This window comes from Corythoichthys intestinalis, chromosome 19 (assembly GCF_030265065.1).
Source record: "Corythoichthys intestinalis isolate RoL2023-P3 chromosome 19, ASM3026506v1, whole genome shotgun sequence".
Lineage (NCBI taxonomy): Eukaryota > Metazoa > Chordata > Actinopteri > Syngnathiformes > Syngnathidae > Corythoichthys > Corythoichthys intestinalis.
This window is the reverse complement of record NC_080413.1, coordinates 193,979-220,697: the sequence shown is the minus strand read 5'-3', so window position 1 is coordinate 220,697 and position 26,719 is coordinate 193,979. Positions and strand designations below refer to the sequence as shown.

The 26,719-nt window shown below is 41.7% G+C and overlaps 2 protein-coding genes and 2 long non-coding RNA genes across 14 annotated transcripts in view; 1 reads left to right on the top strand and 3 right to left on the bottom strand.

The window, feature by feature from the left end:
* Nucleotides 1-10,540, bottom strand: part of myt1la (myelin transcription factor 1-like, a) — a 42,414-nt gene extending 31,874 nt beyond the window's left edge. The window contains exons 1-5 of the mRNA XM_057822426.1: nt 10,350-10,540; nt 5,159-5,217; nt 5,037-5,091; nt 4,203-4,236; nt 1,345-1,407 (exon numbers count right to left, since the gene is read on the bottom strand). Coding sequence (XP_057678409.1) covers nt 1,345-1,407; nt 4,203-4,236; nt 5,037-5,091 — 152 coding nt within the window. The 5' untranslated portion in view covers nt 5,159-5,217; nt 10,350-10,540. The remainder of the gene's footprint in view (nt 1-1,344; nt 1,408-4,202; nt 4,237-5,036; nt 5,092-5,158; nt 5,218-10,349) is intronic.
* Nucleotides 10,541-12,773: 2,233 nt separating this feature from the next.
* rnaseh1 (ribonuclease H1) lies at nt 12,774-26,719 on the bottom strand. Its single transcript, XM_057822086.1, has 8 exons — nt 26,199-26,719; nt 25,490-25,614; nt 25,228-25,410; nt 16,225-16,324; nt 16,102-16,156; nt 15,561-15,645; nt 15,376-15,500; nt 12,774-12,970 (listed from the first exon to the last, which is right to left on the bottom strand). Exons 1-8 carry the CDS (start codon nt 26,333-26,335, stop codon nt 12,881-12,883), a joined length of 900 nt encoding a protein of 299 aa, XP_057678069.1. The 5' UTR covers nt 26,336-26,719; the 3' UTR covers nt 12,774-12,880.
* On the top strand, nt 19,153-22,739 carry LOC130907239 (uncharacterized). Of its 11 annotated transcripts, none has more exons than XR_009061421.1 (12): nt 19,154-19,298; nt 19,985-20,111; nt 20,234-20,371; nt 20,473-20,548; nt 20,827-20,930; nt 21,006-21,060; nt 21,178-21,596; nt 21,798-21,869; nt 21,957-22,028; nt 22,192-22,278; nt 22,379-22,490; nt 22,588-22,739. It is a non-coding gene; the product is annotated as an uncharacterized LOC130907239 (long non-coding RNA). The 11 variants fall into 11 exon arrangements; XR_009061424.1 differs by having other exon boundaries at nt 22,163-22,278; XR_009061426.1 differs by lacking the exon at nt 21,957-22,028.
* LOC130907240 (uncharacterized) lies at nt 21,289-25,207 on the bottom strand. Its single transcript, XR_009061427.1, has 2 exons — nt 23,691-25,207; nt 21,289-23,618 (listed from the first exon to the last, which is right to left on the bottom strand). It is a non-coding gene; the product is annotated as an uncharacterized LOC130907240 (long non-coding RNA).

Genomic DNA, 26,719 nt, shown 5'->3' with positions numbered 1-26,719 from the left:
GGAAGTATGTGGGATTAACTCCAGAAATCAAACATGATGTGCTGAAATGTTTACCGGAAGTACGTTCGCTAAACCGCTAACCGTAAGCTTTACAATCTGGAGAAAAAAAAAAAAAAAAAAAAAAAAAGCTATTTTAGTCATTGCGTGTGGTGTCAGTAATCTTTTTTGTTGTTGTTTGCAAATGCTGTTAACCAGCGATTCTTCATGTTTGAAGTGTCACCTTTTAACCGCAAGTTTGCGTTTTGGAGAAGACTGCCAATGTTTTATAGCAGGCTAAAGTAGGTTGTCTTTTTTCCCCATTAGCCTCAATGTAGCCATGCTTACGTTTAAAGTGTTTGATGTAGATGTTTTTCCTTATTTTGTATGTCTGAACTTTATTTCTACGGCGTGTTAATGACCAATTAACGTTGGTGAAAGGAACCGGAGTCTCGTATGCCGTCAGCACGCACAAATGTATGCATGCGCGCGGGGCAATAAACCGCAGGCGTGAAAATGACCGCCCTGGTTTTTATTTACCGTGCGATAAATGGACTCATTGCATATCGCGACAGGCTTAGCAACTTCAATAAAACATGTCTTTAGTTAGTTAGACAGACTTACCATCTGTCTCCTGTCGTCTTGCAAAATGACAATGGCACTTTAGGTGTAAATTCATGGCTGACGTGCAGCCAAGCTTGGCGTTGAAGAGACAAAACACAACAGTGTACCCTCCTTTGTTTCGTTGAAATAAATCAATGTTTTGGCCACTCCGGTGCGCTTTTTTTGGCTTTGTGCCGCTTTCCCCGCCTGCATACCAAGCGCCCGACATTAAAAAAGAAATCACCCAACCCTCCACCCCCCCTTAAAATTAGGCTCGACTTGAAAACAGCAAATTTCGCCAAAAGGTGAGAGATTTTCATGCCCGGTATGCTTAGTCGGACCGCATCGTAGGAGTTGTTTGGGTCGCGCCGCACCCCGCTCATCCTCACCGGATGTGTTCCGAGCTAGCCTGCGCTACGGGCTTGCTTGTTTTGAAACACACGGTAAGATTTGCTTTCTTGTGGCAACTTGATAGTAGTTTAGACAGACCTGCTCCTGAATTTAGGGCTGCTGTGACCCTTTTTTTTTTTTTTTTTTTATGATAAAAGTTTGCATACATTTTGAAAATGTATGCTATGTCATAATAGAGAATAATGTTCATTGGAAAAGACTTTTTTTTTTTAAAGACTAAACCTTTGAATTGATGCAGACGGACCCATTTTGAAATGCCAAAAATACGATTAAAACTAAAAAGTCCCAAAAACGAAAAGGCCGTTATGAGCACGCCGCTTCATCAAACAGGCAAGCGGAATAGGCGCGTCCTACCTTCGGTGCCGGGCGTATTTTCCGCTGACGTGACCTGACCCGTCGCAGCCCTCTGTCGGACAGCTGGGGAGGAAGAAGATTTTATGTTCCTTCAACTCATAGGCGTCCGATCCATTTCTCTTTTGAACCAATTCAATATGTAGATGAAAGACATGAAATGAATTCAAAAAGCAAAAGATTTTTGCTCTTATTTCTTGTTTTTAGTGTTATTATTCATTGTACATAATAAATATTACCTATAACTATTCATCAATTACATAACCAGTGAAATTAAATAACTTGGTATCAAATATTTCTATGCCTTTTAATTTTAATAATGCTATATAGTGATCCCTCATTTTTCGCAGTTAATAGGACGGATCTTATTTACATTAAAAAAATATATTTTTTTTTGGTGTGTTCGATGTATTTATTCAGATTTATCAGCATTTAAGGAGAGACACATAAGACATGATTTACATTTTTTTTTTTACTGCAAATGTAATAATTTTGATATAAATGAGGCATACGGTGATCCCTCGTTTTTGGAGGTTAATGGGGACGCATCTAACACGCGGCCGCACTGCGACCGGTGCGCATTGGCTGATTGACTTTAACGGCCGCGTTTCACTGTGTTCTCGCGCCGTTGACGTTTCCTACTGTCCTACCGTGTTGGTCCTCATTATAGTAGAGAAGACAGAGTAAATATAATCTACACCAGGGGTTCCCAACCTATTCCACTAAGGCACACTGTGGGTGCAGGATTTCATTCTTACCAAACAAGATGACAACACTTTTTCCCCAATCTGGTGTTTTACAAGTGCAATCAGTTGATTGCAGTCAGGTGTGGCTTGTTTTAGCAGAAGCCTCATTGGTTCAACTGTCTCTGCTGGATCGGCTGGAACAAAAACCAGGACCCACAGTGTGCCTTGAGGACTGGGTTGAAAACCCCTGATCTACACAAAGAAACTGTAACCCGATCGACTCACAGCCTCGAAAAGTAAGGGTTATATTACGTCAGAAACTCGTTCGGTACGCATCCGTTCCGAACCAACCACCAAGTACCGAAACGGTTCGATACAAATACATGTACCGTTACACCCTTAATATATATATATATATTAAACCCCTAAACCAGGGGTGCCCAAGTCCAGTCCTCGAGAGCCCCTATCCAGCTTGTTTTCCACGTTTCCCTCCTTGAACACACCGTAATCAAATGAGCAGCTCATCAGCAAGCTCTGCAGGAGCAATATAATGATCCTGATTATTCGAGTCAGGTGTGTTGGAGGAGGGAGACATGGAAAACAAGCTGGATAGGGGCTCTCGAGGACTGGACTTGGGCACTCCTACCCTAAACCCTAACTTGAGGTGAGAGCATAGTTAAAGACACCATGATTTTAACGAGATATTATCGCGTACTTAGCTTGTTTCGATCCCAAAACTCAGTGTAGCATGTCTCATCGAGTGTCAAGACACAGCTGTGAATGGCCACAGTCGGACTTTTTGGGGATTTTATGGGTTAAACACGGTAATATAACAGTGTTCACAATGCAGAAATCGCAGACATCTTTTTCTTTTTCAAATATTTACCCTTTTATATTTGGATCGATTATTATCATCTATAAATATCGGGGAAAATATGACAGCAACAAAAAAAAAACAAAAAACCAAAAAAAATACAACTAAGCGATAGTTGTGAGGTAGATATCCGTGCCCTATTTACACTATTTTTTTTCATTGTGACGTAATTTTGCTTAAAAGTTTAAAATATGCGAGTGAATCATTTTATAAAGTTGTTTTTTTTAAACTAAATATTAGACATCAATTAATGATTGTAAGCTAAAAATGAGTGACATGTTGAATAATAAATATAATTACTTCTTTTTATGGCTGGGTTGAAACAAAAGCGGTTGCGCAGTGTCCGTAAACGGGGGCCTCCAGGGTAAAACGAAAAAATTAAAAATAGTTTGGGGGCTTAATGCGTCGTAAACTGCGAAGGCAGCATATTGATATATTGTCCAATGAAACACAACACTTCTTTTGGCTTAAAATACAGCAATTTTAAAGAGGGTTGCAAAAGCAGAAATTGCTTTTTCAGCCTTGTCTGTTTTCTGCCATATATATATATATATATATTTAATAAATTGTTTTTAAACACTTCAAATGTAATAATTATGATAAGTTTTACACATTACTGCCTCACCAAATAAACATGAATAAAGCAGAAAAATGCTTGTCTTTTTTAAACACTTCATCGAGTGAGTCCACTCAAGCTGCTCACTTACACACAATGAGTTGCCACAGCAGCTGTTTAACAAGCTAAACAACGATTGACCAATGTGGCGCTTTGAAGTTTCGGCTTCCGAGCGTCCCTGGCGAGATTCAACCTTAACGTCTGTCAATCGTCGTTAACTTTAAAAAGCAACTCCAGTGCACTGCCTGGCCAAAAAAAGCAGCAGGAGGGAGAGTGAGACTACGTGATCGGATCGGGACAGCTCATCTGTATGTATATATGTTTTTATTTGGACGATGGACTGAGGGCACGAAGTTTAGTGAGGGATCACTGTATATAAAAGAAAACATGATTTGTACATGCATATATCTTAATTTTTTTAAAATACGGTATTATTTTTTTTTTCAATTGAAAAAAAAATGGGCAATGGACTGAGGGTGCAAAGTTTGAATCGAGGGATCACTGTATTAGATAGATCTATTCAAATAAATGATGTCATTCATCAGTCAGTGCCACTGGTAACCACTGACTTTCAAACATGCTTCTGCTGTGAAATGAAGTGAGTTTATCACTAATAGACATCTAGCGCCGTCAATGGCAGACAACACTCCCATGCACAAGCACGACCGACGGGCGTCGCGCCTACCAGAAGAGTTCGTGCGTGACGGCCTCCGCGCCGGCTTGACGGGACAAAAAGAGAAATACGGTGAGCCTCGCCGGGAACCTATGGCCCGCGCGTCGCAAAGCGCTCGTTCGTTCACGTTAAGAATACAACGATGACGACCAAAAAAAAAACCAGTTAAAAGGTGTCGGAGGAAGCGGAAGAGAAGCAAGTTAGAGGTGCAACAAGCGACCTGTTGGTGGAGAAAGACAAGATCAAACAGAAGTTGCATTAACTCTATCAGTGCCTTCTGCTGTCACCCATCACCCGTCACTGGCTGGGGACTCAATGGGTTACATTTGCCAATGAGTTTATCACCAGTAGACGTCCAATCCTTTTAAAACGGGATTTATGAGTTATTTATAACTTCAATTTATTGTCAATGCATGGACTTTGATGGGAATGTCTTTCGGCGCTTCCGCTTTGAATTCAAATGAGTCGCTCACTCACGGGAAATTGAAATGAGCAGATCCCTGCCCTCTGAACGGATTGGACATCTAGCAGCGTCAATGGCAGCTAAAGCGGCGTACGTATGCGCAAGCCGTGATAACAGTGACTTCACATATTTAGTATTAACAGCAAAAACAAAAAAAAAAGTTTTTTAAATCACGGTTTAGGTATCGGATCGGCATTGGCCGGGTGTCGGAATCGTTTCCCGGAGATGAAAAAATGCGCTCGGAGCAACACGATCAAAAAGTGACTTGTGGTGAGCAAAATATGAAGTTAGAAGAGGAAAAATAAGTTGGAGAGCAAGTCAAAAGACAAGAAGCTTGAAAAGGAGGGCATAAGTGGAATGAAAAGGAGGTTGGTTTTTCCCACCTCGCACTCCTTTGGATCTGGTTCGATGGCGTTTGTCTGCTGCATTTGCCTCCATCTGGAAAGGAAGTGACATCAGCGCATCGGTAGGAGGAGGACGAGGAGGAGGAAGAAGAAGAGCGTACCCGGCCGGCGACCAGGTACTTCAGACGGCGTCCTCCTCGTCGCCGGTCCTCCTCATCTTCTGCAAGAAGAAAACCGGACCGTCACGTGACCAAGACGAAGGAGGAGGAGGAGGAGGAGGAGGAGACTGCAGTGCAGCAGCAAATGGAAATGGGCTCTGCCAGCCAGTTCATCTAAGGCCAAAGCCGTCGCCGGCAAGACTCATTGCTTGCTTGAGTAAAAAAGTCTCGATATGACCATGCCAGATTTCAGACAATATTCACACATTTTGACTTTACCAAAGGGCTTGTTCTTATGAAAGGTCATTTTAAACAAAAAACAAACCAAGAAAATGCACCATATGTTTAACTGTAAGATTAAGTACAAAATCCTAGTTTGATATTGGTGAAAGAGATTTTTAAGGAGCAAAATTGAAATGTACAGTGGTATGAAAAAGTATCGCAACCTTTTGGACTTTCTCACATTTCTGCACAAAATCACCATCAAAGGTGATTTGATCTTTGTCAAAATCGCACAGATGAAAAGACAGCGTGTGCTTGAACTAAAATAACCCAAACATTTATAGGTTTTCATATTTTAATGAGGATAGTATGCAAACAATGACAGAAGGATGAGAAATAAGTGAATCATCATTTTTTGTTTTTAAATAATATTTTTATTGATTATACACATTTTATAGCAACATAACAACACAGAAGAAAAAATAAAGAAACAAAAACAAAGCAGCCCACAAGTCAAGTAGTTTCACAACTTATTATACCACAGGTAGTTGTACACCCCATTTGTCAATAAAGGTTTCCATATTTGCTCAAAATCATCTGCCTTCCCTCTCACTACATAGGTTAGTTTTTCCAGCATAACAGAGTTTGTCATTTCCTTGATCCAGTGATTTATTGGAGGCGTGTCCATTTTCTTCCAAAATAACGCAACGAGCCTCCCGGCCTGTAGCAGTCCAAAATCAATCAAAGTCTGTTTTTTTTTGCAGATCACAAAGTCCCTTGGGTAAATGCCCAGTATAAACAATTTTGCATTATACGGTACGTCAATCCCAACAATATATGACATAATACGTACCACTTCTGTCCAATATCTTTGCAATTTAGGGCAGTCCCAAACAGTGTAAAAGAGTTCCTCGTCCTGCTATACATTTACTGCAGGTGTCTGGCATATCAGGGTACCAGCTGTTTAACTACTCTCATCAAGCATTTATATTGCAATAACCTCATTCTTGTGTTAATAGTTTGTTTTTGGGCTTTTGAACATGCCCTGTTCCATTCTTCCCCTGTTATTGCCTCCCCGAGTTCAGATTTCCATGCTTCCAATCTATCAGTTGCGTTTTCATCGTCACTCTTTACCAAAACCCAATAGGAATCATCATATTTAATATTTTGTGGCCCCTTTGGCAGCAGTAACTTCAACCAGACGCTTCCTGTAGTTGCAGATCAGTCTGGCACATTGAACAGGACTAATCTTGGCCCATTCTTCTCTACAAAACTTCTGTAGTTCAGTCAGATTCCTGGGATGAATCGCTGTCTTTAGGTCATGCCAGAGCAACTCAATGAGGTTCAAGTCTGGACTTTGACTTGGCCACTCCAGAATGTGTATTTTCTTCTTCTGAAGTTGGTTTACTTCTGTGTTTTGGATCAGTCTTGTTGCAGCATCCATCCTCTTTTTAGCTTCAACATCAGACAGACGGCTTCAGGTTTTTCCCTGCAAAACTTTTGAATTCATTCTTCCATGAATGATTGCAAGTTGTCAGCAAAACAGCCCCAAATCAGGATGCTCCCTCCACCATGCTTCACGGTGGGGATGAGGTGTTGATGTTGGTGAGCTGTTCCATTTTTCCACCACACATGATGTTATGTGTTACTTCCAAACCATTCAACTTCGGTTTCATCAGTCCACAAAATAACTTCTGTAGAGTGTCCAAGTGCCTTTTTGCGAACATTAAACGAGTAACAATGTGTTTTTTTAGACAGCAGTGGCTTCCTCCGCGGAGTCCACCCATAAACACCATTCTTGGCCATATAGTTGATGTGTGCACAGAGATATTGGACTGTGCCAGTGATTTGTGTATATCTTTAGCAGACATTACAGGGTTATTTTTTGACCTCGCCGAGTATTCTGCGCTAAACTCTTGGCGTCATCCTTGGTGGACGGCCACTCCTTGGGAGAGAAGCAACAGTTCCAAATTCTCTCCATTTGTAGACAACTTCTCTGACTGTCAATTGATGACCATCCAGACTTTTAGAGATGGTTTTGTATCCTTTCCCAGCTTTATACAAATCAACAATCACTAATCGCAGGTCTTCAGACAGCTCTTTTGACCGAGCCATGATGCACGTCAGACAATGCTTCTCATCAAGACAATTCTTAACAGGTGTGTGTGTTGTATAGTGGGTAGGGCAGCTTAAAACCAATCATCAGTGATTGGGCAAACACCTAACTTAAATTGTTGGGTAAAAAATGGTTCCAAATTCTCCAAGTCTCCTGAGGCAAAGGGTTCAGTTACTTATTTTTCCCCTTTCTGTCATTTTTTGCATGCAATCCTCATTGAAATATGAAAACCTATAAATGTTTGGGTAGTTTTAGTTAAAGCAAACTGTTTTTTACATCTGTGTGATTTTGACAAAGATCAGATCACATTGGATGGTGATTTTTTTCAGAAGTGTGAGAAATGACAAAAGGTTTAGATACTTTTTCATACCACTGTATTTTGAAAGAATATACAATGTCAAATCACCAGTGTAAAGTCCTTGCTATCATGGCTTGCTGAGTCAAGACACCGATATCGACTCAGTGGCTGCCATTGACAGAGGAAGATGTCCAATCCGTTAGAAGAGGGAGGCCTGACTGCCACCCTATCACTTCAACTGGATTGGACGTCTACTAGCGGTAAACTTATTTCAACTGATGGCAGAGGCACGAAAAGAGCGTTCGTCACCTCTACCAACATGGCGTTAGGGCGGCCATCTCGGTTGGGGCGGCATTCTCGTAAAAGTCAGTATCTTCGCGATTTTTTCATTGGCCGCCACTGGCGACCGTCCGATCCAATTGAAGCGGGAGGGCGGGCAGCAAATGAAGTGATAACCTCACTGTAATTCACAGCAGAAGGTCGATGGGACGCCACGCAATTGGACAACTAACATTATGTCGAGAAGGGCAAAGAGCGCTCTTTTTGTTTTTTACAGGGGTGTGTATCGCTGGCGGCCATCTTGGCTAAGGCCACCAGCGGTCGGAAACTACATCTTGCGCAGCATCGGCAAGCTATTTTTAAGTACCCGTCGATACCGATGACGTCTTTTTAGTGCCGGATCGTTACCGATACCAACTGTAATCATTCACCTCGCAAAAAAACAACACAAAAACGCCAATCCTAAAGGCTTTGGTGTGCGTGCGCGCGTGCTACATGGCGCCGCTCTAGTGTGAAGAAATCTCTCCTACTGTTTAGTATTCAGACTGACACTCAGCCTGTCTGCTACAGTCTGTTGCAGCGCGCGCACAAATACACCGCCAAGGATCACGTTTCAGCGCCATTGACGGCGATAGACGTCCAATCCGTTGAAAGCGGGAGGATCGACAGAGAGAGCTCATCAATGGCGACGAAGGCAGCCACTATGAATTGAATTGTCGTGATTATGAATTCATTGCCCAACTATTGCCATAACTGATCCTTTGTTTAGATAAAATCATCTTTTTTACTCTCAAAATTGAAGAATATTCTTAAGTGTTTTTATTGTTGTTGGTGAATACTTTGAACATTTATTAAAAAAAAGAAGAAAAAAAAAAGAAGTGTTTGGTTTTTTTGTTTCCGTTTTGAAAAAAAAAGGATGTAATAAAATCAGAAAAGAGAATGAGTCAATATTCTTGGTTTTTTATAAAAATGTATTTGACAAAATGTCATTGAAAAAAGGCAAGTTATTTTCTCCTACTTTAAAAAAAAATATTTGAAACTAAAAAGGACTACAAAACAAAAAATATTTTATACGTGAAGGAATAGTATCCTTTCTGGTATTTACCGTTTGATTGTTTGTATTACTCTAACGTACCCAAAATCAAATAAATAGCATTTATATCATAGTTAGGAAAACAAGCAGAATATGTTTGACATAGGGCATAAGAGATACATGACGCCTTCTGACCACGGAAGCCCAACGTGTGCTTCATGCAGCTGACTGACCAAGATTAACGCTGACTACCAAGTGATAGGCAAGACATCGACAAGCCCACGTCTGCAACACCGAATCCCGCAATCAGATCTTCAGGACAGTCCAGAACAAATGGCGGGACGTCCTGTACTACCACAACACCCGATAACAAAAACAACTCAGGCCTGATAGCTCAGCGCCTTTCCACCTCAGTGGCCTCATTAACCATGACCCAGCAACGGTGACACACGAAACTGACTGCCCAAATCAGCAACAGAGAAAGACCCAAACACAGCCCTCTTCCTGCCCGCGGCCCACACCGATTCCCATTCTTCGTGTCTAACCGCGCAGTGGAACAGGACGGGTCCACCCCCCCCCCCCTAAAAACCACTATAGAAAATGAAAATAACAAGATGAAATGAGGTGGGAGGGAGTAAATATTTTTTGGGATTTGTGTACTCCTCCAAAGAAGCAGAGCGATGTCTTCGTCACGGATTCAACAATATTACAACATCGGTAGTCCAACTTTTTTCCAAGCCAAAGTCATTGTGTTTCCGACGCACGGTTCCAGCTCAAACGTCACGCTCGGCTAACGAAATGCGACGTACGTATCGGCCGACGTGTGACTCGCGGCTAAAATATTCGACGTTTGGCCGAATCGCGCCGACGTGACGCAGGTGCCGCATTGCACGTGCACGTCTGCTCCTCAAAAGTGGCGGCGGCGACGAGGACGCACGCGCGTCGCCCCCGCCGCCGCCAACTGTCACCTCGCCGTGAACGCGCGGTGAATGACAATGTGCGGAGGCGAGGTGAGGTGAGCGAGCGCGCGTGCGGTCGGCAAGACGGAAAAGCAAAACGTACCGGAAGACAAAAGACGGGATGAAGGAGACTCACTACCCTTCTTCCTCCCGCTCTATCTGTCCATGCCTTCACTGGAGGGAGGAAGCGAGAGGAGGGGGGAAACTAGACAGACGCAGGGGGGTGGGAGGGGGGAAGAGGAGGATGAAGATGGAACCACCGCAGAAGAAGGAGAGGATGCCGTTACCTCCGCGTCGTTGTTCTGCTCTTCGTCTCGCCTCTGGCGTCCGTCCGTCGGTCGGGCGCGCGCACGCACGCACGCACGCACGCACGCACGCTAGCTTGACGATGACGCGAACGGCGGGCGGGCGGGCGGATGCATGGGAGCGCGCCACATCCGCACACTTGTCTTGTATTTTTTTTCCCCAGCCCGCGCGTGCACGTGAGCGCCTCCCGCTGGGAACAAAGAACAACTTTTTGTGTACAGATTTTTCAAGTGGAAAGAAAGTAAAGATACTTAACTCGTTGTCGGCCGCCCATTTTGACTGGAGGTTTTAAAGTTGAGGTAAAATTACTATTTGACTAAATCTTACATAAATGGGTCATTTCAGAACTAGAACATATTTTTCAAAATAAAAAAAGTGGAAGTAAAATTTTGGAAGTGCAAAACGATGGAATGGACATCAGGGCGCCGCCGCGTTGTCCTCGTTCTGTCAAGCGTGTTATTTAATTATGAAAGTTACCAGAAAATGCCATTTCTGGAGAAATGTTGATATTTTGGTGAAAAAAAAGGGGACTTTTTAGTGAAAAATGGTGACGTTATAGTCAAATTTTGTTGAAAAATTGTGAAATCTTGGTGAAAAATTGTGACGTTTTTGTGAGAAATTGTCAAGGCTTTTTTTGGTGAAAAATTATGACGTTCTGATGAAAAATGGTGACGTTTTGGTAAAAATGGTCAAATTTAGGTGAAAAATTGCAACGTTCTGGTGAAAAAATGGTTCGAATTTGGTCAAAATGGTAACATTCTGGTGAAAAATTGTGATGTTCTACAGGGAAAAAAATGGTGAATGCAAATCTATACGAGTCAGGTAACATTCTTTGTGTGTAATCAAAAAAATACTTAAGTACACTTATAAAAAATTCCATGTATCATTTTTTTAAAAATGCAGCTAGACTTTAAAAAAAAATATATATATATATATTATTTATAAAGTAAGCACACCAACAACAAAAACGAAAAACCTTTACCCATGTAAATTGTTGGGAACAAATTTAAACTCATTTATGTGGATAAAAATGGAAACTTCAAAGACACATTGAATGGTGTGAAAACTTCAGAAAGTGAAGTTTCCACCGTGACTTGAAATGTCCGAGGAGGGCGGGCGAGTGGGCGTCTTGTCGGGAAGCAGACTTCCCCGCAAAAGTCAAGCCGGCCCTCCGGCGAGCGCGCGCGGCCAAAATGTCAAAAGACTTCCGCGCGGTAACGAAGCCCCGTGTGAGTTTGAAAAGCCGCAGAAGCTGCCAAGTGCGCGAGCTCGGCTTTACACTTTTTGGAGTCCTTTTCTTTGCAAAGTGTACTGTTGTCACGGCAACGCCATCCCACATCTAACGGATCGGACATCAAGGGGTGTTCAACCTATACACACGGGAGTCGTCCGTCCTCCGTGTTGATGTTACTATGACACTCAAATGCTCATTTTTACGTATTGAAAACAAAATGAGGTGGCATTGAAAGTCCATTCGACGGGCAATAGAGGTACGGTGCATCCATGTAAAATGGACAGGAAGGGGGATTTTCTTTTTTAACTTGAAAAGGACTGATCATGCTTTAGTACCATTGACGGTGATAGACGTCCAATCCAATTTGAGTGAGGGACTTTTTTTTTTTTTTTTTACCTCACTTTGTTATCAATGAATTCATGTTCATTTGTGTCACGCGTGCAAACTTCCAAGTTTTGCGTCCGCAGGCGGCCGACATTTTACTGCATGGGAGAAACTTGAGCGTCCGCCCTGTTGACTTCCTCAAACTCTGCGCGCTTTCCTCGCAGCGGCGTTTCCGCGCCAGCGCTAACGGGGAGGTGACCTCGGACCCGCGAGAGCTGGGCGCCGGCTCGCTCTCCCTCGGACCGCTAGCCGCCGGGAATACGCTCGGGTCGAAAAGCACGACCCGCTCGCAAACGGACGGACGGACGGCGGAGAAGAACGTGGTTCGCTCTACGAGCCAGGAGCGACGGCCGCGCAAGAATGAAAAAAAAAAAAAAAAAACATGGGAAGAGGAAAAAGAAGGTAATTATACAAAGTAGAAGGAAAACAGACTGCAAAAGGAAAAATGAACAGAAGGGAGAAAAGACAGATGTGAGGAAAACGAAAATGGACAACAGGAAGAATAGTAGAGGAAAGAAAGCAAAACCAAGGGAAAACGAAAAGGAAAAGAATTTGTGTAGAAGGGAAAGTAAAGAATAACAGGAAGGAAAGAAACAAGGAAAACAAATGATACAAGGAGAAGACGAAAGGAAAGAAGAAAGTCAAAAGGGAGAATGATGGAAGGAAGACCAAATTGAGGAAAAAAAAAAGAAAAGAAGTGAGGCCACACACACCAATAGAAGTAACCAAACGGCACACTTAGCTTTGGGCGCCCCCCCGGTGGAGAAAAGTTGCCAACAAGACAGAGTAGGTGAGACTCAAAAGTCAAATTTATTGTCAAACTCAAGGAACAACCCACGGCGGCCCAGATCAACAACGACAAAATAACAAGACCGAGAAGACGAAACGGCGGCGTCAGCACCGGGACAACTTTGCCGCTCCTTCCCTGGACAGACGGTCGGCCTCCTCGTTGCCTCTGTAGCCCGCGTGACCCGGAATGTGTATCTGCCAAAACACGGCACGTCGTCAAATAGGAATATTGACCAACTACCGCGACACTTTTTCTAGTAACGACCACAACGTATACTTTACGAGTTAAGACGCATAACTGTGACCCCCCCCCCCCTTTAAAAAGTGGCCAGACAAAATGGCAGCATTTTGCAAATTTGACTAAAATACTACAACAAAATGTTGGCTGCCAATGACTGCAACAAATGTCCAATCCTTTTGGTACGGGGCCTCCAGAATTACAGTGGTATGAAAAAGTATCTGAACCTTTTGGATTTTTTTACATATCTGCATAAAATCACCATCCGATGTGATGTGATCCTTGTCAAAATCACACAGATGAAAAAAACAGTACCTCCTATAACTAAAACCACCCAAACATTTATTGGTTTTCATATTCTAATGAGGATAGTATGCAAACAATGACAGGAGGGGAAAAATAAGTAAGTCAACATACACATGTAATATTTTTGCCCCCCCCCCCCGGCAGCAATAACTTCAACCAGACGCTAGATCAGTCTGGCACATCAATCAGAACTAATCTTGGCCCATTCTTCGCTACAAAACTGGTTTAGTTCAGTCAGATTCCAGGGATTTCTGGCATGAATTGTTGTCTTTAGGTCATGCCATTGCATCTCAATGGGGTCCAAGTCTGGACTTTTACTTGGCCACTTGGGAACGTGTATTTTGTTCTTCTGAAGTTGATTTACTTCTGTGTTTTGGATCATTGTCTTGTTGCAGCATCCATCATTTCTTTTTTTTAGCTTCAACTGTCTGACAGACGGCCTCAGGTTTTCCCGAAAAACATCCAGATTTTGTCAAGGGCCTGAGGCAGGTAACAGCCCCAAATTATGATGCTCCCTCCCCACTGTGACGAGCTGTTCCATTTTTCCTCCACACATGACGTTTTGCGTTACTCCCTTTGGTTTCATCGGTCCACAAAATAACTTCTGTGCAGTGTCCTAGTGCCTTTTTGCGAATATTAAACGAGCAGCAATGTTTTTCTTAGACAGCAGTGGCTTCTTCCGTGGAGTCCTCCCATGAACACCATTCTTGGCCAATTGGTTGATGTGTGCACAGAGATATTGGACAGTGCCAGTCATTTCTGTAAGTCTTTGGCAGACACTCGTGGGTTCTTTTTTTTTTACCTCTCTGAGTATTCTGTGCTGAACTCTGGGCATGATCTTTGGTCACTCCTTGGGAGAGAAAAAACAGTGCCAAACTCTCTCCATTTGTAGACTTCTCTGACTGTCAATTGATGAACTTTTAGAGACGGTTTTGTATCCTTTCCCGGCTTTATACAAATCAACAATGCTTGATCGCTGGTCTTCAGAGAGCTCTTTTGACGAAGCCATGATGCATGTCAGACAATGCTCTCATCAAGACAATTCTTACCAGGGGTGTGTTTTATAGTGGGCAGGGCAGCTTAAAACCACTCGTCAGTGATTGAGCACACACCTGACTTAAATTGTTTGGTAAAAATTGGTTCCAAATTCTCTTGAAAGTCTCCTTAGGCAGAGGGTTCACTGACTTATTCCCCCCCTCTGTCATTGTTTGCATGCTGTCCTCATTCAAATATGAAAACCTATAAATGTTTGGGTGGTTTTAGTTAAAGCAGACACTGTTTTTACACCTGTGTGATTTTGACAAAGATCAGATCACATTTGATGGTGATTTCATGCAGAAATGTGAGAAATTCCAAAAGGTTCAGAAACGTTTTCATCCCACTGTAGATTACAATTCTATTCAAGAAATTGATAGATGTTAAACATATAAATGAGTTTAAAATAGATAAACACACACAAAACGTTGGCTGCCATTGACCACGATAGTTGTCCGATCAACTGAAAATGGGCTGGCATACAAAAAAAAAAAAAAAAGAACTTAAAATATATAACTATTAAAAAAAAAATTGAATGGGCTGGTAGCGAGTGAGTGGGTTATAGTACTATTGGCGTACGTCCAATCCATTTGAAATGTGCTGATTAAAAAAAAAACATTTTTTTTTTTTTTTTTTTTTAACTTTTCAGGAATCGTGAGAGAACACAAAAATAGTGTGCCGGTGCCGTTGACGGCAGTAGATGTCCAACAGCAGCTCATGAGGTCATTCAACACTAATTGAAAATCACTTGTATAGAACGGAATTATGGCGACCCCAAGTGGGCATAAATGAGAGCTGCACTTCACGTGCATATTTTGTTTTATACGGGAATGAATATTTAAACCCGGAACTTGATTCTTAACTCATTGGCTGCCTTTAGCGGCATTAGACGTCCAATCCATTTCAACAGGGAGGGACTCGTTTGTCCACTTTTCGTAATACGAAGCCAAAGAAGTGCCCAAACGCTCCAGTTGAAATGGATCGGACGTCGACGGGTGTCGGCGCAAGAGAACAGACGTACCCAGACCACCTCCAGCTCTTGGTTGAGGCGGTCCAGCGTCTCGAAATCCTCTCTGTTGATGACGGGAGCCCCCGACTTGAGCTGCCAACCGTTCAGCTTCCAGTTTTTCACCCACTTGGTGACGCCTGAAGGAGACGGACGCCGTCGTCATGACAGCGCATCGTCATCGTTCCCAATTGGCGTACCGTTGATGGTGAACTTGCTGTCCGTGTAGACCACCAGCTTCTTGATCTTTTGTTCCTTGGCTTGCCGCAGCGCTCGGCACGCCGCCTGTTGCAAACAAACGCCGGGATTTGAATGGCTGCCGCTGACGGCGATAGATGTCCAATCTTGTTGAAACGGTTCAATCCCCGTTAATTCTTTTAGCATTTACTTTGTTTCTATTTTTGATTTCAAACAAAAATGTTAAAAATGCTAGAAAATGGAAACCCAAAACATATTGGATGGTTTCTAATTTCTTTATTTTAATGATAAAAACGGAACATAAACAGTATTCACTTTTGATTGAAAAAATGATTTTTGAATTCACATTTAAAATATACTTTAAGAATAAAGGAGAAAAAAACTATAACTTTTTTTAAATTTCTGAAATTACACACACACACACACACACACACAAAAACTAATTGCAACCTTTCTCGTTGTTTCAAAATATTTAAAATACATCTTTTTTTTTTTTTTTAATTTAAAACAAACAAAAATAAATGAAATGATGAATGCACTCGCCTGTATTTCCGCGCGTTGATTGGTTTGTCTCCCTTGCAACGGCTCGGCCACATTCCTAAAAAGAATATTTTTTGTTTTTATTGATGTTATTGTGGCTTTATCGTCTCTAAAGCGTCCGCTCACAGAGGATGGCCGGGACCCCAGTAGACGCCGATGCCGGCCCGAGCGCCTCGCTTGCCATTGCTGGAGCAGCAGCCGTCGGTGTAGACCGTCACCGCATCGCCTGCAAGCGCACGCAAACTAGTCATTTGGATGTTTGCTCACGATAGCAGAAGGGATGTAGTCCGGCAACCTCTACTGGTAAAATTTGAAACAGCCACTGAATATGGTAGTCACTGTGACTACGGTGTCAAACTTGGGGCCGGGGGGGTCAGATCTGACCCGCCACAAAATACACAAATACAGTGGTACCTCTACATACGAAGTTAATCCGTTCCAGGACCTTGTTTGTAAATCGAAATGGTCGTATGTCGAGCGGGATTTTCCCATAGGAATACATTATAATTCCATTAATTCGTTCCACAGCCCAAAAACCTGCACTAAATCCTTAAAAAATACTGCTGGTACTATTACAAATGGCAATTACATATAGCAAAACAAATAAATAATAAATAAAAATCGGATTAATAATATAATAATAATATTAATTCCTGTAATAGTGGAACGAAACGGGTTCTAATAAGGTATGGGGTCAGATTAGTCTCATAAGTACTCGTACACACATTGTGGGATTCATAAACACATAGCATGCGAAACACACACACATTGTGGGATTCGTACACACATTGTGGGATTCGTAAACACATAGCACGCGAAACACACACACATCGTGGGATTCGTACACACATAGCACGCGAACCACACACATTGTGGGATTCGTAAACACATAGCACGCGAAACACACACACATCGTGGGATTCGTAAACACATAGCACGCGAAACACAAACACATTCACCAAATGTGTGTGTGAATTGTTTTACGCGCATTTGTAACGTGCTTCCAATTACAAATTCCCACTTACGAATACAAATTCCCACTTACGAATGTGTGGTAGTGTTGTATCGGTCGTGAACGATTCGTTCTTTTTGAACGAATTGTTTGGGTGAACGAGACCGAACTAATCATCTTCTGCACTGATTCGTTCTATGAAGTTGGGTCCCTTGTTATCTGCGTGGGAGGGCGTTGAGCAAGCGGCAGCGTCTACTGACATAGCACACGACCAATCAGACGCCAGCCTCATCGCGGGCAGGGGAGGGAGCGGAAACAGAATCAGGGGGTCTGTCACTCACTTCCACGTGTGGCCAATAAGCAGCCAGCATGCAGGCAGGGGGCAAGACTGAGTTATGTCACTTCCCGTTCACTGACTCTCCGTCCTACCGAGAATGCTTAGATGATTCGTTCTGCTAGACTGCTACGCTAATTTATAGTCAGCCTACACCGGCAGTCACGCAGCAGCGCTGCGGCAGTGAACGAGCCAAGGACTGAAAGGAAAGGGCTTTATCACATATTCTTTCATGTTGAGCCTATCATATGCTACTCAAATGCACAAAAATCCCCACATAAACACAGTGAGCAAAGTTTACTGTGCTTTTCTCGACAGACTCGAGACTACATATGACGACATTGTATCCACTTTACAGTACGTTAAAACTTTCGCCAGTAGCTACAAGGCGATAAGGCTGAGCTATGGATACGTCGCGGGGGCGGGCGAGAAAGCTGTCAAGAGACTAGCTGGACTTCATGGCAGCTAAATTTATCTAATCTGTGCCCATGGAAAATGACTATTTAGTATGATCACCATAATACTGATTTGCTATGAAACGGTAGTTTCATGACATTTTTCCGAGTTTCTTTTTTTTCCCCCGTGTCACAGCTTGTCGGGTTGGGGCGCAAATTAATTAACGTTGAGTCCATCAGTCCATCCTGTGCGACTAAAGCGTCCAAAAATTAAACGCGGGGACGTAGGATGTATATATACATGTATGTCTCCACTTTCTTAACATACCAATGAGAGTGGAATGGTTACATTGTAAAGAGCAAACGATTCTCTTTTCGTCAGCATTTGGTGATCTGAGATCGGGAGGGGATGACTGCGTGGAGTTGATGGGATTTTTTATATATTAATACCAGTGCAAAAATGACATTTCAACGCGATTTTTAGGTAATATTTTTTCGAGTGTTTTTTTATTTATTTATTTTCGTGTCAGAGAAGCCAAATAATAATAATAATAATAATACATTTTATTTATAACGCTGATTTAATATTTATTAATATACATAATAAATTGATTATTTATTAATATTTTTTATATTTTCTTATTTGTGTGCAATAAATCCCACTCAACCGGAAAAAATAGCCGAAGACAGTTTATTCAAATTCCACATTTATTTGTTCTTCAGCCGAAATGATTTGGTGGTATATCAAATGGCTTTCACGAGCAGCCAGCTCACGTAAACACGCATTTAAACTACGAATACGGAAGGGAGCGTACACGTAATTTAGCGTGATTGAAAAAGTTTGTGCTTAAAAAAAGGGGAAATGTTTAACCGTTTCCTATATCAAAGTGAAGCAAGCACAAGCCATGGCTTTGATCCCATAGAAATATGATAGACGCGGAAATTCTCATTGCTGAAGCGGCTGGGCTGCAAAGACGAGGCAGTGAAAAAAAAAGAAAGAAAAACACAGTCTGTCACTCACTTCTGAATCTACGAAGAGAGCGGCCAATGAAAAGCCTGTGTACTGTGCAAGAGGGGGAGGAACCAAGCTTTCCTGTTCAGTTATAAGCAGTCTTTTGGTGATTCATTTGGCAACGTCACTTCCCGTTCACTGACCGAACGATTCATTTGGGCGGTTGTGGGTGGGGGGGATGAGGAGGGCGAACGATTCGTTGAACGATTCGTTGAACGATTTGTTTGAACGAATCTTTTTACTGAACGAACCGGAATTGATTCGTTTCCTCAGGTGAACGACTTTTCCCGTCACTAATGTGTGGATCGTTTTGATACCCGTCATGCGCAACTGAGAAGAACACATGCATTTTTTTAACTGGAGCCCGTCTTCAGCCAATCAGACGTCTTCTTCTTAAACAGCCAATCACAAGGGCTGGGCTGTTTCGTTACGTCACTGCTGTGCGCCTTCAAGTCCGGCTGGAGATTCCTTTTAGACTACAACGCAGTTCATGCGGTTGTCGTGCGGGTAAGTAAATTTCTAAAGTATTTTCTTTTTATAGTGCCTTTTGACCACTAACCTATGTAAGCAATTACATATACACGAAATACTTAATTGGAATATTGTTGATATTGCAAGACGAAAGCGTAACGAAGTTAACGTCTCATGATAAGGAGTAAACACTAGCTTCCTTGCTTCTATTGTTGTCGTTGGAAGGGAGTAATATTTCTAAAGTATATTCATTGTATAGTGCGTTTTGTCCGCTAACCTCTGTAAGCAAATACATATACACGAAAGACTGAATTGGAATATTGATGATATTGCAAGACAAAAGCGTAATGAAGTTAACGTCTAAGCAGTAAACATGTTGGTCGCCAAAGTTTTAATGGCGATTCGGTTATTGTTCAAGAGAGATTTTTTTACATTATAGCCGGTTAACAGCGTACGGAAGTTAGCATTGTATGATATAAGCATTAAACATTTGGGTCACCTGGGTTTTAATGGAGTTTCGTGCTTGAAATCATACAGAAATTAACCATATCTACAAATGGCTAGTGACCCAATTAAGTCATTATATTTTGAGAAGGCTAAGTCCTATATATATTAAAATTTTTCAAAAAAGCTTAACTGCTAATCATTGTTTTCGGGAGTGTATGTATAAAGTATTTGGAAGTCATTTTTCAAATTTGTCTTTCTGTGCATGTGCTTTACAGTTGGTGTACAACATGGAGAAGAGGTTCCAGGAGATTTCAATTTTATGTCTAGGGGTGAATTCCCTAATTTATAGTGAATCTCAGAAATGTGCTTTAAGAAGATATATGCAGAAGCTCAAACTGAAGGGTGAGTAGGCAAAGTATTTGTGATGTTGCTGTTATTTATAATATATATATATGTGTGTGTGTGTGTGTGTATACAGCTATATAATTGTTATTTGTGTGTATTTGTGTTTATATGTGATCCAGTCCCAAACAGAAGCACGATCACTGTTTAATGAAGTACACTCGGCTTCAATTGGTGCACACACAGGCACTGTTAAAACCAGATCCTCAATGTACTCCAGAAATTATTGGGATGGCATGACGGTGGACATTGACTGATGGGTATGTGATGGTTTATTTCTGCATTTTGTCACTAACTAATTTTGGTGAGCTATTTCAGATCTTATTAACCTGACCCGTTTCTCATGACGATTTGTTTTAAGGTCTCTGAATGCGACGGATGTCAGAGGACTGGTAACTCTTTGGCTGTGTGTGACACAGCCATTACAAAGCATTAAGGTATATTTTCATAGTGACCGTGTGTAATCAAATAAAGAAATGTATTTCTGGTTTTTATTACATGCGTGAAAAATTGGAAACAGCTTTGTCTAATGTCACGCATGTGTTTAATATTTGGACATGCGTGAAAATTAGGTTTTTATGTGTTCCCTTCATATCAAGGTGGGAGCCATCTACCCAGATTAAGTTAAAAACTTCAAAGATAAAACATGGTGCTCTTCAGATTTTGTAGGAATAGCTGTAAGAGATATGTTCAATATTGGATTTGCCTTTCACAGGTGTCTGCTGTTTGGGAGTTGGTTGGGATAGACCTGACTGGGCCTCTCCCAAAAACCAAGGATGGCTTTCAGTACATTCTTACTGCCACCGATTATTTTTCCAAGTGTGTTGAGGCCTTTCCTTTAAAAACCAAAACAGCATCAGAAGTGGCATAACGTATCTGCTCAATTGTTTATAGACACAGATGCCCCCAAAGAATCCTGTCCGACCAAGGAAGAGAATTTGTCAATTAGGTATCTGAATGCATTAAATTATTTTCACAGTGGGATTTTGGCATTGTTGTTTTCCCCCTTTTTTATTTATTTTTTATTTTTTTAATTGGATTTATTTACAATGTATCAATTTTTCAGCTCAACGATAACCTTTGTGCCTCCTGTGCATTGAAAGGAGTGTTACAGCTGCATATCATCCTAAGACGAATGGGCTGGATGAGAGGACAAATAGCAAACATAAAACGGCAAGTTGTTGTTGGTGTTCTAAAATGTATATCTAATTGTACCCTTCTACTTCGTACAGCTCTTACAAAATTGGTGAACGACCGACAGGATTTGTTTGGTGGTTTGGCCTATTCAGTAGATAATTTTGACCGGATGGTCATCTGGTCAAGTGCCGTAAATAATAACTTTTTTGATTTAACAATGTTGTGTTTTCAGTTAAATTACTGTGGGCTGCAGAGGATCAAGGCAAGGTGGAGGCTGTCGTTGGACCGTATAAATTATACGACACATCTTTTCATACGCTAAAAGGCAACGGCTGGCTGTCTGATGAAGTCAGTGGGAGCAATAAGTGTTTAGCAAATAACAAAGATTCTTGCCTTTTGCCAATTTTTTTATTTTGCTATGCAAGTATTTGATGCATACATGCATATCCTCATTGAAAGGCAGCAGCCAAGTGCTGGATATAGTTTTTCTCAATGCATTTATTTTTTGCCGGAGTATAGTTGTAATGTTGTTACCCCTTTTTTTAACAGGAGCCCATTCACCAACTCTCTGCTGTGGTAGCTGGGAGTCTGCTTTTGGGAAAATTTCAGCCTGTTAGAAAGGTAATCCATTTCATGCCAATATTTAGCTATATTATTTTAACGCCAGTAACCCAAAATAACAATAATTTGGTATTGTATGTTCTTCAGAGGAAATTCCCTGTTGAAAAAAAAAGTGTATTTGTCCTGTCCTGTCCTGTATGCGCTCATTGGATTTTAGTGGTTAGTGGGTTTCTTATATTTTCTTAAGACCTACCGATTCTGGAATGTATTATATATAGCTATTAATTTAGCTGATGCCATACAGAAGTTAAATTTCATTAGTAAGTTAACTACATAAATCTGTCATTGTGCAGAATTACACAAAGGAACTAACCTTTTATAGATTGTCCACATTTCTAAGAGAACACTGGTGATCAACGATCCCTTGAGTAACGAGGACAAATATGAGCAAAATCTTGCGGAATTGGAGGTAACCGCTTCAGAAAGTTTAAATTCCTAGTATTATGTTAATATGGAAGTTAATAGTTCAATGTTCATCTTCATTGTTTTGCTTATAAAACAATAATTAGGAACTTCTTGAGGTTGGCGGGCCGTGAGTTCCAAATAGAAACTTGGACTACCAAAACTGTGGCCCATAACAAGCAGCAGAACAACAGTAGCTGTGGGGTTTTCACATTAAAGGTAATGATTTTAAGATTTCGGAGTCTCTGCAGTAAAACTTTGCTGCTGTTGTTGTTTAGCACTGATATGTAACAGAATGCCTAAAATGCCATTTCAGTTTGCGGAAGAGTATATGGCCAATGGAGATCTCAGGCACAACCAGACCCACCTTCCCGAAGTTCTGAAGGCTCGAGGAGATCTAGCCTGTGCCCTCCTACAGGCTGGGAGTCTGAGATGTCTATTTAAATTAAAAAAATGTCTCAAAACTTACTTGGTCTCCTCACCTCACATAATTGAACTCCTGATTGCTCTCAATGTCACTATTTACTTTCAAAGGCATCCAAAGAACAGATCTGAGGATTTGCTGCTGCGCTTTATCCTCTCTTGCCATCATTGATCACTTATTAGGTTTGTCGCAATAAAAAAAAGTGTTTAAAAAGGTAGTAAAATTCATGTGGCAGGTCTTAACCCCTTAATGCCTGCAATATGAAGCAATTGTCAGAGAATCACAAAATGTGAAAAATAAGGTCTTAAACCTTTTTTTTTCCAAATTTGTAAAGAAAAATGTGTAATAAGCGCTCTAATATCTATTTTCCTTGTTAAATCCTGTTTTTCTCATGGAACATGCAGATGCATGAGTTGACTTGCATCCATTTTTTTTTTTTTTTTTTTTTGAGGAAAGAGTTCTAAATCCTAAGTGTATCAAATGTGATTCATTTGGCAAGAAAGCTCTGTTGCTCCAAGTCTTTCAAAAAATATATTTTTTTATATCCGTAATAGACTACCATCCTTTAAATACTGTCACTGTAGGTAGCATTTTTAACAGGCTTATAATGTCTATTTTTTTCCTTTTAAAATGGTCTTAAATTGGTTTAAGCATAGACATCACAATCATACATTAAGAAGTCTGAATTTTCCCAAGTATGACTTTCAAATAGGCTTGAAATGGAGAAAGTAATCTTAAAAAGATTTATTTAGCGGAAAAAAAGCCTGTTAAAAATGTGCCACATATAGTACAGTATTAGACATCTAATCTTGCTCTCATCATCCCTCTGCTGAGCGGTTCAATGAGTTTTTCACCAGTTGACATCCAATACATTTGAAGTGCATGGGAGGTCCTCCCACTCAAAATGGATGGGACGTCTTCAGCTGTCAATGACAGAGAAAGGCAAAACCGTTAAACGTATGCTACACGTACGCTACATTTGTTCGACGGGACACCTTGCATCGATAGTCCCCGCGGTCGAGTTGAGCTGTCAAAAACGGGGCTCCTACTTTTACAAAAGCTCCCCATTTGTCACTTGTCACTCAGTACACCGGACTTGAAGGCGCACAGCAGTGACGTAACGAAACAGCCCAGCCCTTGTGATTGGCTGTTTAAGAAGAAGACGTCTGATTGGCTGAAGACGGGCTCCAGTTAAAAAAATGCATGTGTTCTTCTCAGTTGCGCATGACGGGTATCAAAACGATCCACACATTCGTAAGTGGGAATTTGTATTCGTAAGTGGGAATTTGTAATTGGAAGCACGTTGCAAATGCGCGTAAAACAATTCACACACACATTTGGTGAATGTGTTTGTGTTTCGCGTGCTATGTGTTTACGAATCCCACGATGTGTGTGTGTTTCGCGTGCTATGTGTTTACGAATCCCACAATGTGTGTGGTTCGCGTGCTATGTGTGTACGAATCCCACAATTGCGTGTGGTTCGCATGCTATGTGTGTACGAATCCCACAATGTGTGTGTGTTTCGCGTGCTATGTGTTTACGAATCCCACAATGTATGTACGAGTACTTATGAGACTAATCTGACCCCATAATAAGGCGGACGTTTTTTTCTGTACCTGAAGGCACCGCGGGGCTCACGAGACAAAGAGGGAGGGGAGCGGGTGAGAGTTTACTTTCGCTTTCAATGCTTTCTTGAGAACATCGTCAATTGCGGCAGACAGCAGGCGTTTTGTGTTGAATAAGTTGTGAAAGAAATGATGAAAACGTGGCGAAGTTGGCGATTTCTCTGGAGATGTTACCACAATAAGAATTGTCAGCTTAACTTATAAAGACTGGCGAACGATGGTCGGAGGAGGACCATGGAGATGTATTGTTGAGCCATTTCACCCCACGATCATATTTTTCTGTCATTTGCATCTTCATTTAGAAGGTAAGCGTCAACTTTTTCCTTGTTTCACCACCTGTACCAACCTTTTCTGAAACCTGTGTTGATTTGTCACACAAGAAAATCCGCCGTGCATTCGTCTGCGGTGCTGCCGTTGTCGTCGTATTTCGAGCATGTCGTCGGATGTAGAAACAAATGGCGAGTCAAATTTTACGTCGGATGTCGAAAAGTTCGTGTGTCGAAGCGATCGGATGTAGAGGTACCACTGTAGTTATTTCAAGTTTTTAGGAATAAAACGAGAATCTTTACGAAGGTGCACTGTCCTGCCGATCAGTTTATCGCTAGTAGACGCCTCACCCATTTGAAGTGGGAAGTTGGCTTCATCCGTTGCCAACCCTCCCACTTCAAATGGATTGGACGTCTCGCGTCGCCCATGGCAGCCACCGAGTACATAAGAAAGGCAAAATAAAATCTTTTGAAAATTAGTATAAGCTATTTATGACTTCTTCTGAACGTCAATGCATAGACTTTGACGGGACCGTCACCCCTACCAACACGATCGTCCTAAAGCCATGTTGGAATCGGGAGCCAAAAAGCGGTATTGGTGCAACACTACTAACTGCTGAAAGAAGCGGAAGACACTTTACCCATGTATGTGAATCCATCCGCGCCGTCCGCAGAGGAGTCGCGGTCCCGTTTGAGGCGTTTGGACGGCACCGCGGCCTCGTCGTCCTGCCGCCGCTCGACGTGACTTCGCTTGTTACCTAGCGGGATGTACTCCAGCGGTTCAGGCCCTTTTTTGGGAAGGGCATACACCTCGGCTTCCGTCGCTAAACGAAAACACGGGATGCCACTCGTTAGGGGGTTTCTCTTAGATTAAAAAAAAAAAAAAAGTTTTTGCGGACATACCCGTGGGCGGCTGAACGGCCAGAGATTGTTCCGACCCTCTAACAAAAGCCCACGCGTCCTTCTCGGAGACAAACTTTTTATAGATAGCCGAAGGGAATTTGAACACTTGGGCTTTACACTCGTCCCTGCGCGACATAGAGAATACGTTAAAAATAGAGGTCAACAGGTATGGGATTTTCAAAGGCAGATTTGAAAAAAATGAAAAATTCTGCCAAGTGCCGATATCTAAAGACGATTTTGCCGATTCAGTTACTTGTTTTGTATGACTGGCCACTAGGTGGTGCAAAATTGCAATTAAAAAAAAAAAAAAAAACATCCAAACAGTGAACCTAAGTTATCCTATGATATTGGCCGATCTAAAATACAGAAAAAGGCCTGAAAGTTAAAAAGCAACATGTATTATGAAAACGAGGGACAAACAAAAGTACATTGAAAAAAAAGCCCATTCATCATTTAAGACGTAGTCATTCAAAAGCAATTCGACGTCTACCACTGGCAATGGCACTGAAAGAGTTTAAAAGACCAACCCGAACAATAACAGGCTTACCCAATAGAGTGAGATAATGATTGACCTGCTTTACTCACTTGACTACGCATGGAAATGGTTCAAACGCGAGTACGTCGAATATACATGCTGGCAGAACATTCCCCCACTTGGTTGCATTTGCATCGTGACACGAGTGAAATTAATGACGAAATTGTCTCTCACCACGAGTGGTACACTCCAGGGCTGAATCCTTTCCTCACCGCGTAGAAAAACTTTCCCTTGGCCATGTCGTCGTCGGAAATGTTGCAAAGCTTTCTTGCTATCGTCACTGTTCTGAAAAGGCGAGCTAATTTCAGCATGACATTTAGCAAGCATCCGGCCGAACCACGGAGGCAACTGCCATCGTAACGTGTCGTGCTCGCAAAAAAAAAAAAAAAAATCTCAATGTGTCGCTTTGAATATTTACAGAGGGCACAAATGTGCGTTCAATGGGAGTTGGTGCGAACAGAACACAGCTGACGCTAGCTAGCGGCTAGCTCAACTCAAGCACAACGCGCGAAAAATCATGTCTTTAAAAAAATGTCGACAAAATTCAGATGTAACCTCACGTATTTTGTGGGGTTAGTTCAGAAAAAGCAAACTCTTAATCCTAACGGCTGAGAAAACCAAAGTAAACGTCAGACGTGATGACTTCTCCGTTCTTCTTACTTCGTTTAGCAATAGCAGCCAGCCGGGATTTTTTG